Source organism: Sinohyriopsis cumingii, chromosome 3 (genome assembly GCF_028554795.1).
Source record: "Sinohyriopsis cumingii isolate HCF-2022 chromosome 3, ASM2855479v2, whole genome shotgun sequence".
Lineage (NCBI taxonomy): Eukaryota > Metazoa > Mollusca > Bivalvia > Unionida > Unionidae > Sinohyriopsis > Sinohyriopsis cumingii.
The window spans coordinates 32,437,678-32,454,468 of NC_142963.1; the positions used below are offsets into that span (position 1 = coordinate 32,437,678).

Below are 16,791 nucleotides of genomic sequence, written 5' to 3' on the forward strand. Positions count from 1 at the left end.
TTTTACAAATGCTGATCCACCCTCAGATATCAGAAGAAGAAAACTTTAAATTTCTTTGTCTCATGAATTGCTTGACTGAATTTCACCAGATTTGATTAAAATCATCCTGGTTTTGTACCCAGATGGAGCTTATCTGCCATGAAATATGCCCACCATTTCTTAAAATATGAAGAACTTGAAGGACTGCATAGAAACTGCCAAACAGAATTAGAACAAATTTGACAAATGTAATATATCATGAAGAGCCAATACACCCATAAATATGGCCACCATTCCTAAAACTAGAAGAATAATCGAACAACATGTGTCAGAAAGCTGCACAAAAGAACAGGACTAATCTTTGACATCAAATATTGTGACATCAAGGCCTTTCAGTAAGGGAAAAATGAACAAGTAATGCTTTTTCACATATGGATAAAGATGCAAAATAAAATTAAAATAAAGAAAACTAGTGATCAACCGTATTGGGAGAAAATTCTGCAGAAAAAGTAACCTAATCACTCAGTGCTTCTGGACAAGTACTCTTGCATTTGGCCATTGGGCAGATGTCAGCCAGGCAAGTAATATTGGGTCCATTTAGGACAACTACTCTTGCATTAGGCTGTTGGGCAGATGTCAGCCAGGCAAGTAATACTGGGTCCATTTTGGACAACTACTCTTGCACTGGGCAGATGTCAGCCAGGCAAGTAATATTGGGTCCATTTTGGACAACTACTCTTGCATTTGGGCAGATGTCAGCCATGCAAGTAATATTAGGTCCGTTTTGGACAACTACTCTTGCATTGGGCAGATGTCAGCCATGCAAGTAATATTGGGTCCATTTTGGACAACTATTCTTGCATTTGGGCAGATGTAAGCCAGGCAAGTAATATTGGGTCCATTTTGGACAAGTACTCTTGCATTGTGCTGCTGGGCAGATGTCAGCCAGGCAAGTAATATTGGGCCTCTTGTTAGGTACATATTCAGCTGTTATTCTGTGGACAGTTGGACAGGATACTTGAATGTAAAGACCTTTACTTGTGTAAATAAAACTCAGCATGTTTTATATTTTTTAATGTTTTTCTGATTTCATGGTGTTTGTTTTTGTAATAATATTATTATATGTTTTTTTATCTTATAGGTGTTGTCTAATGTTGTAAAGCGCTTAGAGCTTCTAAAGATTAGGTGCTATACAAAGTCCTCATTATTATTATTATTATTATTATTATTAATATTCAACTGAGAGTAGCACAAGAAAAAGTACACAAGCCTACAAACTTTTAAGAGATTTTGGATTGCTTAAATCCAACAATTTACAATCAAACATCCTTAAAACTTGAGACACACGATTGAGATTTGTGCATTTCAGTCTTGGATGATTATTACCTAGATGATCATATTTGAAACTACTGTTGTTAATATGTATTTTCCTGTTGTATACTTCTTTTTTTGGATAATTGTTGTTGTTGTTGTTGTTGTTGTTGCCATTGTAGGGTTTAACGCCATTGTTCAGCACACTATAGGATAAAGATACATGTATATATGTACTTTACAGGTAATTTTCCATTGAAAAATAAGACTGGTACCAGAATTAAGCATTTGACAACAAGTGTGATGTGATGTGATTTTGATTTTTAACGTAGCTTTAACAATTTTTCAGTCATATCGCTACGATGTCTGCAATGTAGCAGTTTATAGGGATGTCTAGCAAAGTTTCCAAACTCTGGAGGGGCATTTGTTAATAAAGGCAGTTAGATAAACCTATGTTCTGATTGGATAAGTTATGGTTAGGGATGTGTTTTGCAGCAAAGTTTTATGTTTTACAAATGTCTTACCACACAAAATTAGTCAAACTTTTGCAAGAGGTAAAGTCTTAGATTCAAGAAGGGTAGCAAGTATTCTCTCGTAAAACAAAGTGTCCAAGGAATGTGTAGTTAGTTGCAAGTATTTGAGAGACACATAACCAAATTTGAAATGAAAGATGACGCTGCAAGGGTGTAAAGAGATGATTCTTTTAAAGGGGAAAAGATAGCAAGGAAAATAGCTTTCATGTTAGAACTTGGGATCATCCAACTAAGTAGTAGAAGTTGTTATTGTTTTGGTAACACAGTTTCCTGCAGGGCATGTTTAGGTGCAATAATTAATGTTTGCAAGAAAGATAAAGTACTGGTGGGTAAAGAAAAGTTAAGACCAGTGTGTATTGTTCTGAGATGACGTCAGTTTTTATGCTATGTACATTTGTTCATTTTTTTGTTTCTTTTACAGATGGACTCATTGCTGCAGGCATTACATTATTGACATGAGTGCTGTTAAGTAGATGTAATTGGAAATGTGCCCAGTATAACATCGCTCCATAACAACAGTTGATAAAAATGACTTGATCCCAGAGTGAGACAAAAGTGTGTAATCCGTCATCTGCCATCAAAGCCCACTTTCCTTACTCATACTATTTTTGCACTGGACAGATTAAGGGCAAAGATATTTCTCGAGGGGGATTAGAGCAGATAGGTTGATGGTGCAAAAGTTAATCTTCGCTTCCTTCCAGATACCACATGGTTGATCAAAAGGATGATTGATATTTTGCATATTTGAATGGTGTATTGATGTCCCGAAACTGAAAGTGACCACCAGTGTTCATCCTGGAGAGGACATGCCTCTCCAGGAAATCAAAGTTAAATATACCATGCCTGAACATACACAAAATGGTACTAATAGCTCAGATGTCAGGAAAAACAGCAACCACAAGGAGAAAGAAAAGGATAAGCAGATTATTTCCATGAAGAAAAAGGACAGCAATGCCAAGGTGAGGTTTACTTAGACTTTTGTTATTACATATTACTTACATAATTTTTCCATACCTTTGTAGCAAGCAATTAGAATGTTTAAAATTGCATCATATGATGAATATAACTTATATATATAAAGGAACAAGTTACATCTTCAGGCATCTGTTCTTGTGTGCTTGGACAATGTTTGTAATTATAAATATTTTATTTCATATTTTATATGATTCATGCAGTTGTGAAGCATGAAAGGATATGAGCACACTATACAATAACTCACTGATCATACATGTAGCGTGTAATTGATTTTTGAAGCTATTAACACACTATACAATAACTGATGATTCATGTAGTGTGTAATTGATTACCAAACTGTTAACATACTATATATGAGCTGCCCATTCAATTTGTGTGTAAAATATGTTCAAGCTATTAACACTAGATAGGTATATGAACCAACAATTTATGTTGTGTATAATCGATTTTTAAACTTTTAACACACTATATATGTACATGTATACAATTTTCAAGCTGTGAACACACTATACATGAACTGCCCATTCATGTTGTGTGTAATAAATTTTCAATACACTATACATCATGTAGTGTGTTATGAGGTTTCAGGGTATTAGCACACTATACATGAACTGACCATTCATGTAATTCAGTAAAATATAAAGTTATTTTATAAGTGTGCACTTTTTGTATGACATAGCATTATGTTGTAGAAAATGTGACATTACATGCAGCAGTATCATCCCCAGAGTTGCTCCTCAACTCCATAGGGTATGGGAGGTCGTGGGTTCGATTCCCGACCAAGTCATACCAAAGACTTACAAAAATGGTACTAACAGCTGCCTCGCTTGGCACTCAGCATTAAGAGGTTAGTGTTAGGACTGGTCGGCCTGGTGTCAGGATAATGTGACTGGGTGGGACATCATGCTACATGTCTGCGGCATGATGCCCCAGTAATAGACATCACTATAAATGGTCACACTGCACACATCGTAGCGATATGACTGAAATATTGTTAAAGCTACGTTAATAATCCAAATATCACTCACATCACATCAATTCCATAGGGTGAGTTGTTGTCAGAAGTATTTTTGAAGCTGCCTGGGGCTTGATTCTTTGAAATTGAAAAAGTTCTGCCTATAGCTATATGTTAGACTTCTGATGGAACTTGAAGTCTCATTAGTAAAATTATATGCAGGGTGTATTCTAAAAATTAAAATGAGAGGGGAAGGTTCAATTCTCTGAATATAAAAGTGATGTACAGAAGAAATGAAGGTAGTGCTTTAAAATAGATACACAGCTTTCACATAGTCTGTTTGTTTAAGTTCAGTCATTAAGAAATTAGCATTAATTATGTACTAACATCATAGAACAGAGCCCGACTGTGAAAAACACTGAACTCATAATGCAGTCTTGAACAGGCCAGTCTCTCTGTATCCACAAAACATTCTGAGCTTAAGTTCAGTGTAATAAAAAAAAACAATTGACAGTACCTTAACAAGATTTGCATAACTTTCATTCTTAAATGTGTATGCTTACTTTAAGTAATGAAGTTGTGGTCTATATATACCATATCACAACTTAGGATTTCTGAGGTCGAGTTTTTGATTTCTGCTTAAAATATTTCAGAAAATGTGGGCTGAGAATGGTCACACATTGCATTGTGAGATGAAGGTAAAATGAGAAGAGCTGAGAATTTAGTGTGTTCCATTGAATTTATATTTAATGAACATGCAATATATGCCCACTGTAAATCAGTGTATTTTGTTACGTCATTTGTATGTTTGTCTTTTACATGGTCACACATTGCATCGTGAGATGAAGGTAAAATGAGAAACACTGAGAATTTATTGTGTTCCATTGAATTTATATTTAATGAACACGCAATATATGCCCACTGTAAAGCAGAGTGAACTTTATAATGACGTTTGTATGTCTGTCTGTTACATTTGTTCTGCAGAGTAACTTGAGTATTCCACCATCTGCAGTTAACAGACTTTGTTGATGGCTTGCATTAGGGGAAAGGAAGAACCCTATTGAGGTCACTGTGACTGAAAGAAGAAAAATGGTTCCAAACAATTATTTGAGTTGTCAACCATCTGCAGTTATCTTACTTTTGGAGCACTGAAGAAGTCTATTGAAAAAAATGTATTTGCTTGCACTTAAGGTATGGAAGAGTCCTTTTGATTTTGTTGATCAACGGTCAAAAGACATTGTGAGTCCAAGAAAAATAGGTTTTTACAAAAAAAAAATTTGTTCTAACGTAAGTTCCTTGACCAAACTGTGTGGATGACTTGCATATCAAGTAATTTAGAAATCTGTAGATTCTGGGCATTTAAAGTCGGAGGTCATGGTCCTAGTAAGTCGTATGAGAAAGTAATAGCTTATGCATATTAGGTTTTGTTCAAGACTGCATACCATGACGAGATAGAGGTTATGGAGACTAGTTGGTCCATAATCTCTAGTCAACCATTACCTACTAGTGCCTACGTTGAGGAATATTACATGTGGGTGGGTGCATGATGTGGCATTCATCTTAATCGTTTTGTTTAGACATTGTCAGAGTTAAGGTTCTAAGGCTGTATGAATGACAATATTGCCTTTTAAAGGCTCCCAGCTTTCTTGTCATACCTCAGTATGGTTGACTAGATTTCTAGAAAATTATATTCATTTGTAAAACAAAGTAGTCTTTCATATTCTATGATTGTTTGTCAGTATTTTGGTACAAAATCTATTTTTTTATAATAAGTTTGCAAATTACTGAAGAAATTGCTAATTACATGTACTTTTTTCTTTAACTATTTGTACACCTGAAAAAATTAAATATTTATTATGATTATAAATTTTAGTACACAGTCAGGCAAGGGAAAAACAACCAAAAACAATTTGCACTTTACGTTTGCTGGCAGCTTGTGGCAAATAAGTCTTGAAGTCATAATTACAGAACTATTTCCTACAGCTAAGTGTTTAATTTTTTTATTTTTTTTTAAAACATCTTGATGTTGATGAGAAATTATACCAGTGACATCCTCAGAAACGTCCTGGTTTCTATTTTATCCCTATACTTTGATAAAGAATGGAAATACTGTGATACCCTGCATCTGTACATCCATCCCTCTATCGGTCTATTATCTCATTTCCTTAGCTGCATTGAATTTAATGACATTTTATAGTTGTCTTACACCTGTGGTAACCACTTGCATAAAAGGTGTCATTCTTGTACAAACATTTAAATTTCACATTTTTACAGTCATAGCTGGAAGAGGAATTGTTCTGTAGCTTTGACAGATTTTGTGTTATAACCTTTATACAAGAGAATGGAGATGCATGTGAGTTAAAGACGATATTGGAATATGCAGTTAAAAGTGTGTTGATTGCTGTGGCAACCAATCAAAGTTGCTGTAGCTCAGATTTCATATATTGATGTCATTAGTGATGGGAATCAGTCAGAATTTCATAATCGATAATCGGTTCCACCTAACCAACTGATAATCGATTATAATTGGTTACTAAAGGTAAATTTTAATTTTTGTTGTTATACAGTTATATCTTTGCACAATAGTTCAGAATGCTAATAAATGTACAGGAGTAATCTCTTTTAATGACTTTTACCTGATAAAAATATTACATGTTTTCTATTGTTATTTTTCTTCTACAACTTTGTTAAATGAAATCAACTTTTTATGGCTGATCAGTCTTATGTAACTGAAATACTGTTGCAATCTCCCCTCCCCCAACCCTTACATTCATATGTGATGTGTCTATAGTTGAAAGCAAAGAGGATATGGGTTTCTTGATTGTCATTATTTACAAATACTACCTAGAATTTTATATTTAAACTGAAACAAATCATCAACATGTTTAAATTTACAAACTCAAAACAGTTTATCAGCTTAATCTTGTAATCATGTCTGTATGTTCTTAATTATGAAAGTTTGCACCTACGAAATATGGTTATGGTTTTATATTTGTAATTTGTGATGGGAATAAATAGTTCAGATCAACTTTAGTGGATTGGAAGCCCTAGTTAGCTTACCATTTACACAGGGTTTTTATGAACCTTTGTGTTTTGCATGCAGCTAAAAAGTAGTCTCCCTTTACACACAATTGATTATGGAGTTTCACAATCGATTATCTCATTGGTTTGTTTAACCATTTGTTGATCGATTATAACTGATAATTGGAACAACACTAGATGTCTTAGCTGTCCATGAGCTATAGGTCTGGCATTGTATCCGTTAACTGCAATACCTAGAATTTTTGTACAGTAACTGTGCTTGAGTGATCCCTGCAGAGTAATTTCACAATTTTGAGAACAGTTTTATATTTGTGCCTTATTGTTGTTGTTCTGAAGTTCAGTTTTCATTACTAATATTAGTCGCTGATCCCAATCATGATTGTTACTGAGTAGTGGTGGCTTATTTTCATCCTTGCCCTTGCTTTTCACCCTCATTCTGATCCCCCAACCCTAACACAAGGATGTGTATGTGTGTGTCTGTCTGTGTGTGTACTAATGTGTAATTCAGTTTAATATTCAAATAATTTTCAGATATGTAACATCTTGATGTAACATTATGCCGAGGAAAGGCGTAATGTCTGAGGCATCTGAATGTATCTCAGAGTCATTTGACTGTGCTGTTTTGTGGTTTGGTAAAAAAAATGTTTTCTTTTCACCATGCAGTAAATAGAATCTTACATGATTGCTCATTTGAAATGAAATTTCTGAAATCAAAATTTATCAGCCTTTTTGCTCACCAAGTCTTGCAAAAAATGGAAATTATTGGACTCGTTTCCAAAATTTCATTTGAAATGAATATTCGTGTAATATTGCACACGTGTGTATCAGCTTCTGAAAATGTGTCCGCTATTATAGACATTTATTCAGTCAGTCAGAATTGTCGTCAATCCCACATACCCTCATTGACCACCATCTTAGGCCAGCAAAAAAAATGTTTCCTATTGCACTGGTTTGAAAAAGAGGGGTAGATACATGTAGGTAGTGGGGATTTTTTAAATTATTCTTTAACATTATATGTATGTATGTATATATATATATATATATATATATATATATATATATATATATATATATATATATATATATATATATATATATATTAATGATTAGTACCATATATAATGTACTAAGTTCTTCAAAGTACTTGCCAAAACTGGCTCAGTCTGATACACAAATCAATCAATTTTGGGAAATTTTTATACTTTTTTTTTATTTACCATGGGGGAAAAAATTGCTATGGTCAGCAGTGAGAAACAGTGATCGTCGGCTGACCAGAAACACATTTTTTAATGGATGCTTTTCCTTGGAAAGTTAACTGCAGTACACTTTGTATTTTATTCAAGTTCATTAGAATTACCAACATGCTTAAAATCTAACATGGACCTTTTTATATATTTGACATGAGATGGAGCAAATCTTGTTATGCTGTTTCTCCTTCCATCTTTCCATCTGTTATGTCCCTCCTTTCATCTTTCCATCTCTTATTATGTCCCTTCTTCCATCTTTCCGTCTGTTCCCTAGTTTGTTTCAGGTCTGCACCATCTGTCAATACCAAATTTTGTAAATAGATTGCATTCAAGATAAGGAAGAAGCCTCTCAGGTTTTAGATCAAAAGGGGCAAAGGGCAAGATTGTTGTGGAAGAAGCCTATCAGTTTTGAGGTCAGATGGTCAAAGGGCAAGATTATTGTGAATGAAAGAAGAAAAATGGTTTCTGCACAATAACTTTAAATAAAAATCACATACCTGACCAAACATTTTTGGATGGCATGCACTGTGATTTAGGTAAAAGTCTATTGTTCTTGTGTTGAAAAGGTGTGGCTGATAAATATAAAATGTTTCCTGCACTGAATTTACAGTTGTGAGTCATATTTGTTCACCAAAGGTTGTGGAAGGCATAACTTGGAATGAGGAGGAGGTCTTTTGATTTGGGGGTTAAAGGTAAAGGTCACTGTCTGTTGGAAGAAAATAGATTTGCATAATAATTTTAGTTCTAGACCACATACCTGGTACAAAGTTCGGTTGAATTGCATTTAATATATGGTATTTGGGGGAAGATGGGGTCAAAGGTTCAAAATCACATACACCCTGACCAAAGGTCAAAGTCATTGAGACCTATTGGTCAAAATTCTCCTATCGGCCAGTGCCTTGTACACAGGTGGGTATATAATGTTCTGTGTACAGTACTCCTGTTTATTGCCTTGAAAATATCTAGAAATGCAGGCAGAAGTCTGCTACACAACACAAGGATGTAGATGTGCCAGATGCCATTGTAATGCTATGATAGGTCACTGCAGCTTTAGTACATATAGAGTAGCTGCACTTTGATTTTAAAATAGAACCAATTGAGTTGTTGTGTGGGATTGGTTTGTTCTTAACTCATTAACCCCTGGCACCATATTCATGTGGCAGGAGGTAGAAGCCTACTGCCGTGCTCTGTAGCATCAAGGTCATGTATGATACACTAAAGTAGGTGGTGTTATAGAGAGGTAGACAATATTTCTAGCAACTAGGCATTAGGCTAATGGGAAACCTCTAGGAAGTTGATGTATTAGGATGTGTACAGAAATAGCCCTCAAAATGTGTTTCCTACTTGCATTTCAGGCGAAAATGACAAAAACCTCCAGGGGTTAATGATTTAAATCGAACTTGCTACTCTCCACCCAGCCACATTATCCTGACACCAGGCCAACCAGTCCTAACACTAACTTTTTAATGCTGAGCGCCTAGCGAGGCAGCAGTTAGTACCCTTTTTATAAGTCTTTGGTATGATTCTGCTGGGGTTCAAACCTGCATCCGAGACGGATGCTCTAACCACTAGGCCACTGGAGCAGTCTGTTTTTTGTTTGTTTTTGTACTCATTGCAGATTGACTGCAATTCACAAATAGTATAATCTGAATAGGTAATTTTTAAGGTTTTTTTTCCTTTTCTTTCTGGAAGTGACCCATTTCATTGCAGTCTGTCTTTACCCATGAAATTGAATAGTCTGATTCCAAACTTTCATAGATCTATTTCCCTCTGTTAAAGATTATATTAAAACCAAGCAGTCAGCTTTATATAGTGATCTCCTGGTCCTAATGGCCATTTTATTTCCTCCTGGCAAATTTCTTTTGTAAATGTCATGTATATAATGGTCATTGGCCAAGAGTTTCTTTTCAAATAATGGTTTCTCAGTCTTAAGCAAATACTGTTTATCTACAGTGACCTATCAGTGTATACAAAATAAATTTTTGCTTCATGAGAATGGCATTGTTTTATAAAGAAATATAACAGGATTTGGTGTGAAAACATTTCTTATCTCACAGTACTTAAGTGACATTGGCACTGTAAATTGTTGTCGGTATGTCAGGTTCAAAAGCAGGCAATTTTTATCATGTGGGTTGAGCGTCAAATCAATTAATTTACTGGATGATGGAAAACTTGTTATTGCAGCTGAAATGGAATCGCCTTTTGTGTGAGTTTGACAGGTATATTTCATTATTTTCATCTTTTGCTTCTGAATTAAAGCTCTGACATAAAATTAATCTTTGAAGAGAGTTACATCCCTTCAAAAAAACGTGTAGATGCAAGTGAAGTTTTGATTCATGTGTTCCTAAACTTAGCAGTGCGAGTCCTCTTTTGATTCCAAATTTGTCACAGGCTTCTCACATAGGCCAACTGTATTTTGATCTTGGCTGTTTGATGTGATGTGATGTGATTTGGATTTTTAACGTAACTTAACAATTTTTCAGTCATATCGCTACGATGTCTGCAGTGTGGCAGTTTATAGTGATGTCTAGCACTGGGTCCTTAATGCTGAGTGCCAAGCGAGGCAGCTGTTAGTACCATTTTTGTAAGTCTTTGGTATGACTCGGCCAGGGATCGACCCCACGACCTCCCGCATCTGAGGCAAATGCTCTAACCACTAGGCCATCGGAGCGGTTTTTGGCAGTTTGAAGCCTAATTTATACCTGTGGCTGACCAAAGAATCAGTCAGTTGTTTCAGTTATATTTAAGTTGTTAGTGATGAAATTAGTGTTGTTGTGCACAAAATAAAGATCAGTGACCTCATTTTTAAATAGGGATGTTGTAATTTATGGGATGGATTAAAGTGAGTTGGTTAGAGTGATCTTGTGTTTAACATTATTTTAGGAGAGAACACGATGTACAAGTATTTCTTGCTTTTGTTGAATATTACACATAACAAAACATAGCCAAACATGGTGTCAGTTTTATGTTTCATATAGCCACCTTGGCAGCCATCTTGAAAATCTTGTCACCTTTACTCACCTTTACTCCTGAATCAAAAGTCATACTAAGATGGAGTTTTCATCAGAAGATGTCTTATGACATCTCATTGGCCCTAAATGAAAATGGTTTTGCTCTGATGTCAAATATGACCACATAGGCAGCCGACTTGAAAATCTTGTCACACATATCACTACTCCTCCTGAATGGAAAGTTGACATGGGGTTTGCACTAGAATTGTTATATTTCATTGGTCCTAAATGAAAATGGTACCGTTTGGACGTTCAGTATAACTGCCACAATAGCCATCTTGAAAATCTTGTTATCACTACATGTACTCCTCCTGAATTCATGGTCATGTCAACATGAGGGTTTCATTACAGGACCTCTTTTAATGTCTAGTTCCTCCATCATATAAGGGATGCTGAATTGACAGCCAATATGGCCACCTTGGCAGCAATCTTGAGTATCTTAGTTATTGCTACTTCTCCTAAAAGGAAAGTAATATGGACACTCAGTTTTACCCAATAGACTTCTTGCAATATCTAGTTTGTCCTAAATGAAAACGGTTCCACTTGGACATCCATTATGGTCACCAGTGACCATCTTGACAAATTTTTGCTACTCCATCAGAATGGAATTTTCAATAAGACTTTATGATATCTGGTTTGAAAATCATAATCTCATATTCAGTATGGCAGCCATTTGAAAATATATTTATAGCTTCTCCTAATAGATGGAAATATCATCACGGGATTTTCACCAGAAGAGTACTAATGTTTTATAGTATGCACCCACCCACCATTTTGTTTGTAACCCCTACCAGTTTCAAAAACAAAAGCATCAACATTATAATAAATGCACAAAATTTTGATCATTTCATTAATTGATTTATAATTTTAATCTAATTGTTGACAAGCGTCCCCTAATACTGTCAAATCATTGGTGTTTCAGTGCAAACAAAGCTCCCAGTGTAAACAAGCAGACTTCTTGCAGTCCATTTCTGGTTTATAGGGTAGTCAGTTTCAGTAAAAACAGGTTTCATGTGCTTACAGTATTTGCAATGTCTAGTTATAATATTTTAAAACAAATTGAACAAATAAATAGGAGGAACTGTTGTGTATGTGTGTTCAAAGAGATTTAAATCCAATAGTTACGGAACTATTGAGATTATCAAAGACATTGCACTACATCATACCTGTTGCTTGAAAACATTTGCATTCCTAAGTAAAAGTAATGACAATAATAATAAGGACTTTTTATATCGCTTAATCTTTAGAAGCTCTATGCACTTTACAACATTAGACAACACCTAAAAAACATGTATAATGATATGATTACAAAAAACAAACACCATGAAATTGAATAAGATAAAAAACATGCTGAAAATATTTAAGGTAGGAAACATTATTAGGTCTTTAAGTTTGGTCTTGCAGTTGAAATAAGTGAGTTTTAAGAGCACTTGATTGGCATCACTCTGTCTTTGTGTCTAAGTTCATTGGCCAATTCATTCCACGTTGCTTGGCCCCCTGGTATGCAAAAGAACGTTGTCCATATGACTTCGTTTTCTTAGTGGGAATAATGAGTGTACGATTATCAGAAGAGGAGCATAAGTATCTTGCTGGTGTGTATACATGGGTGAAGTCAGATAGGTATGTTGGACCGGAGTCCGTCAGTGAAACTAGCACAGAGAACAAAGTTTGTGTTTGATTCTGGATCAAATGGATAACCAGTGTAGGGTACAGAGCAGCGGGGAGGTGTGCTCTGATTGAGGTACTCTTAAGAATGATCTGAGCAGCTGTGTTTTGAACGTTTTGAAGTTTCTGGAGTAGATATTGAGATGAACCAGACAGAATTGAGTGACAATAGTCCAGTCTTGAAAGTACCGATGAACACACAAGTGTTTTAGTAGCATCATCTGAAAGATATTTGTGAAAGGAGCTGATGCGTCTCACCTCAGGATATGCAGCTTTGCATATGTTCATGTCATGTTGGTGCATTGTGAGAGTACTGTCTAGAGTGACACCTAGGTTTCGTACTGTGTGAATTTAATGTTGTTGTTACTGATATTTATTGTTTGAGGTAAAGGATTTGACTGATAAAGTCTTTGTGTTGTGATCAGAATGGCCTCAGTTTTATCATCATTCATCTGCAGCTTGTTACATGTCATCCATGATTTCACATCAGAAATGCAGCTCTCTACACCTTGGATGGTAGGATCAGCTTCAATATGGTGGCTAGATTTGTATATTTGGGTGTTGTCAGCATACAATTGGTGAGACACTGGATGATGATCTATGACACTTGAGAGTGGCTGAGTGTATAGAATGAAGAGAACGGGTCCAAGAACAGACCCCTGTGGAACACCATGACATAGATTAACTGGGCTGGAGTGTATTCCATTTGCAGACACAATTTGTGTCCTGTTGACCAAGTTGGACTTGAACCACATTAAGGCTGTATCATGAATGCCAAATACATGCTGGAGATGGTGAAGTAATGTATCATGGTCTGTTATGTCAAATGCTGCAGACAAATCAAGGAGGTTGACGACTGTAATCTTTCTGCTATCCAAAGCAGAGAGAATGTCGTTAACTACTTTTAGAAAAATAGTTTCAGTACTGTGGCAAGGGCAATATGCAGACTGTACATTGCTAAAAAGACTGTTTGAATTCAGATGAGATACAAGCTGGGATAGAACAACCTTTTCTAAGATTTTTTATATGAATGGGAGGTTAGAAACTGAGTGTTAGTTCTTTAAATCATTATGGTTGAGTGTTGGTTTCTTCAGCAGAGGTTTTACAATGGCAGTTTTGAAAAATGATGGGAATTCCCAGGATGAGAGAGAGGTATTAATAACATCAGTTAGTGAAGGAAATACTGGATCTAAGTGCTCAAGCAGCATTGATGTTGGAATTGGATCAAGTTCACATGACTTCGTTGCACTCTTCATCACAATTGTATGTACTAAATCCATAGAGACAGGTTCAAATGCTGCTAATGGTTGCCACTGAAATTCTGTATTCCAACTGTATGGTGACAATGAGTCAATTGAAGTTGTGTTCTCAAGCTTATCTCAGATGGTTTGTACTTTGACATGGAAGAAATTTGCAAACAAGTCCAGAAGGTCAACTGGAGAAAAGGTTGTTGTTGTTGGAAGTGGTGTACATTTGTTCCTTGATATTAGCTTGTTAATAATCTTGAAAAGAGCTCTTTGCAGCTAGAACTTGATCTTAGTAGTGTAGTGGGCTGATTTTGCTGCATGGTCTGTGACATTCTTTTTAGTGGCTTCGTAGATGTGCTTATGAACAGTGAGTGTGGTGGAAAGCCAAAGCCTCTCAGCTTTACGGCTGTCTCTTTTAGCAGTGCGAAGCTGGTCCCTAACACTGCTATACCATGGAGAACACTTTTGAATTGATACTCTGCACTTGGTGGCTTGGGCATGTTTGTCAAGCAAAGAACGCAAGCAGTTATCAAGTTGTTCTGCTGTAGGAGGTAAGCAAGTTGTTAGGTTTACTTGGATGGCATGCATTAGTTTGGTTCTATTTATAATATGGTGGTTTCTCTTAGTAGCAAATAAAGGTTGACGGTTAGAGACTGATAGGTCAAGATGGCATATAATGCAGAGGTGATCTGATGCAAGTTCTTGGGATACCAGGGAGGACCGTAGAATATTATCATCAGATCTATGAAGAATCCAATCTAAAATGTGACCATGTTTATGGGTGGGTTGGTTAACTAACTGTTTGTGGTTGAAAACATTAATGGAATCTAGGAGTTTTGATGTGTTTGGGTTTCTGGGATAGTCAAAGTGAAAGTTCAAATCTCCAAGAATAATCAGGTTGCCGCCTATCGAATTTCCATACTCCAGGAGATTTGGAAACTGCTCCAAAAAGAGAGATTCGGTCAGCTTGTTTTTTCTACTAGGAGGGCAGTATAGGCAGAAAAAATGGACTGACCTTTGTTCCAATGTGAGTGTGGTTTGGACTATTTAAAACGATGTGTGGTAGAAATTGAAAGTTATGAGCAAAGGAGATTACACCAGAGGAGGTACCTGATGTGACAGCAGATAGTGTCTGATACACAACCCACAGATTCTCCACCTTCCTGTAGGGCTCATCTCAAATGATAGATCCACCAGGACTAGTTTCCAAGCATTGTTGCCAACTGCATCGCTCATGCTAGGAGACAATCCACTTCCAGACTTTATGATGCAGAGTGGAGAATCTTCTAAAATTGGTACAGTAGGAAATGCATCGATCATAGCTCTCCTCCTTTAATTGCAGTTGCAGACTTTCTTCTCCAGCTTTTCAAGGAAAGAGAATATTCTGTTTCTACTATTAAGGGCCCTTTTCTAACACCCAAAGTTCTTGAGTAGTTCTGCCCTTGGGATCAAACACTTATCTTCCTGATCTCATTAGGTATTTTGAGTTTCATTAATGCCTAGATAGAGTTGTTTGTTTTTTGGGCATTACTCCTTACTTATCTTAAGAATTTTACCTTGAAGCCAGTCATCCTTTTCTCCTAATTATCATGTCTTGTTAGTAGAAAAAGGGTTATTTACATTTCACTTGTAACTTTGATATGATGTCCAATATGGCCACCATGGTAGCCATCTTGAAAGTCTTGTGAATGCTGCTCCTCCTGAACAGAAAGGAAAATTATGTTGGTAGATGGCTTTCATCAGAAGACTTCTTATGATGTCCGGTTGGTCCTAGGATTTTGAAAACTTGTTACTGTTACTCCAGCTGAACAGGAAGTCCTATTATCATGACGTTTTCCCTGGATAACATATTATGTCATGTTGGTCCTAAATAAAAATAATGACAATCTGTGTCCAATATGGTCACAGCAGGAGCATCTTGAAAACTTGTCATTGTTACTCCTTCTGAACAGAAAGTCATATTAGCATGAGGTTTACATTGGAAGACTTCTTATGGTGTGTAGTTGGTCTTAAATAAAGATTGTACCAATCAAGTATCCAAAATGGCCATCACAGTGGCCATCATCAGTATCTTGTTTTCACTACTTCTCCTGAATGGTTCGTTATCACCATTGATTTTCACAGAATGACTTATTATGATGTTTCAATGACTTTAATTGAAAATGTTTTTTTCTGATATCCAGTTACTGTACATGTATGTTCACCAGAGTAGCCATCTTCAAAACATATTACTCATTCTGAACAAAGTCGTATCAACCTGGGGTTTTCACTGGAAGACTTCTTGTGGTGTGTAGTTGTGCCTATCTGTTATCCAATATGGCCACCACTGACCAGCTTAAAAATCTTGTCACTACTCCTCCTAGATGGAAAGTCACAGCAATGTAGGGTTTTCACCAGAAGACTTCATATGATGTCTAGTTAGTACTATTTTGAAAATGGTTTCAGTCTGACAATCAGATATGGCCACTATGGCAGCTATCTTACAAATCTATTGCAACTCTGTAAATGGAAGTCAGATTGTAATGGGGTTTTCACCAGTTAACTAATATCTAGTCCTGAATGAAAAAGAGCCAATTTAACCTCAAATATGACTGCTACAATGATCATGTTGAAAATCTTGTCGCTAATTCTACTGAATGAATGGTCATATTAACATGAGTTTTCACTGCAATGTTTTCTTGTTGGTCAAAAATGAAAATGCTGCCAATCTTGCATCCATTATTGTTGCCACAGTGGCTAATTTGAAAATTGCATTGCTCAAGAGTAGCAGAGATTGTTTTGTAACTTGGCAGTTAAAAAGGAAGAAATTCTTTTTGAGATTATAGA

General features: G+C 35.9%; 1 protein-coding gene across 2 annotated transcripts in view; it reads left to right on the plus strand.

Annotated features, from left to right (window-relative positions):
- LOC149802646 (E3 ubiquitin-protein ligase MARCHF8-like) overlaps nucleotides 1–16,791 on the plus strand; it is a 65,863-nt gene that overhangs the window by 22,928 nt on the left and 26,144 nt on the right. For both annotated transcript variants that reach the window (XM_089951961.1, XM_089951962.1), the window contains exon 2: nucleotides 2,245–2,782. In XM_089951961.1, coding sequence (XP_089808087.1) covers nucleotides 2,630–2,782 — 153 coding nt within the window. In that variant the 5' untranslated portion in view covers nucleotides 2,245–2,629. The remainder of the gene's footprint in view (nucleotides 1–2,244; nucleotides 2,783–16,791) is intronic.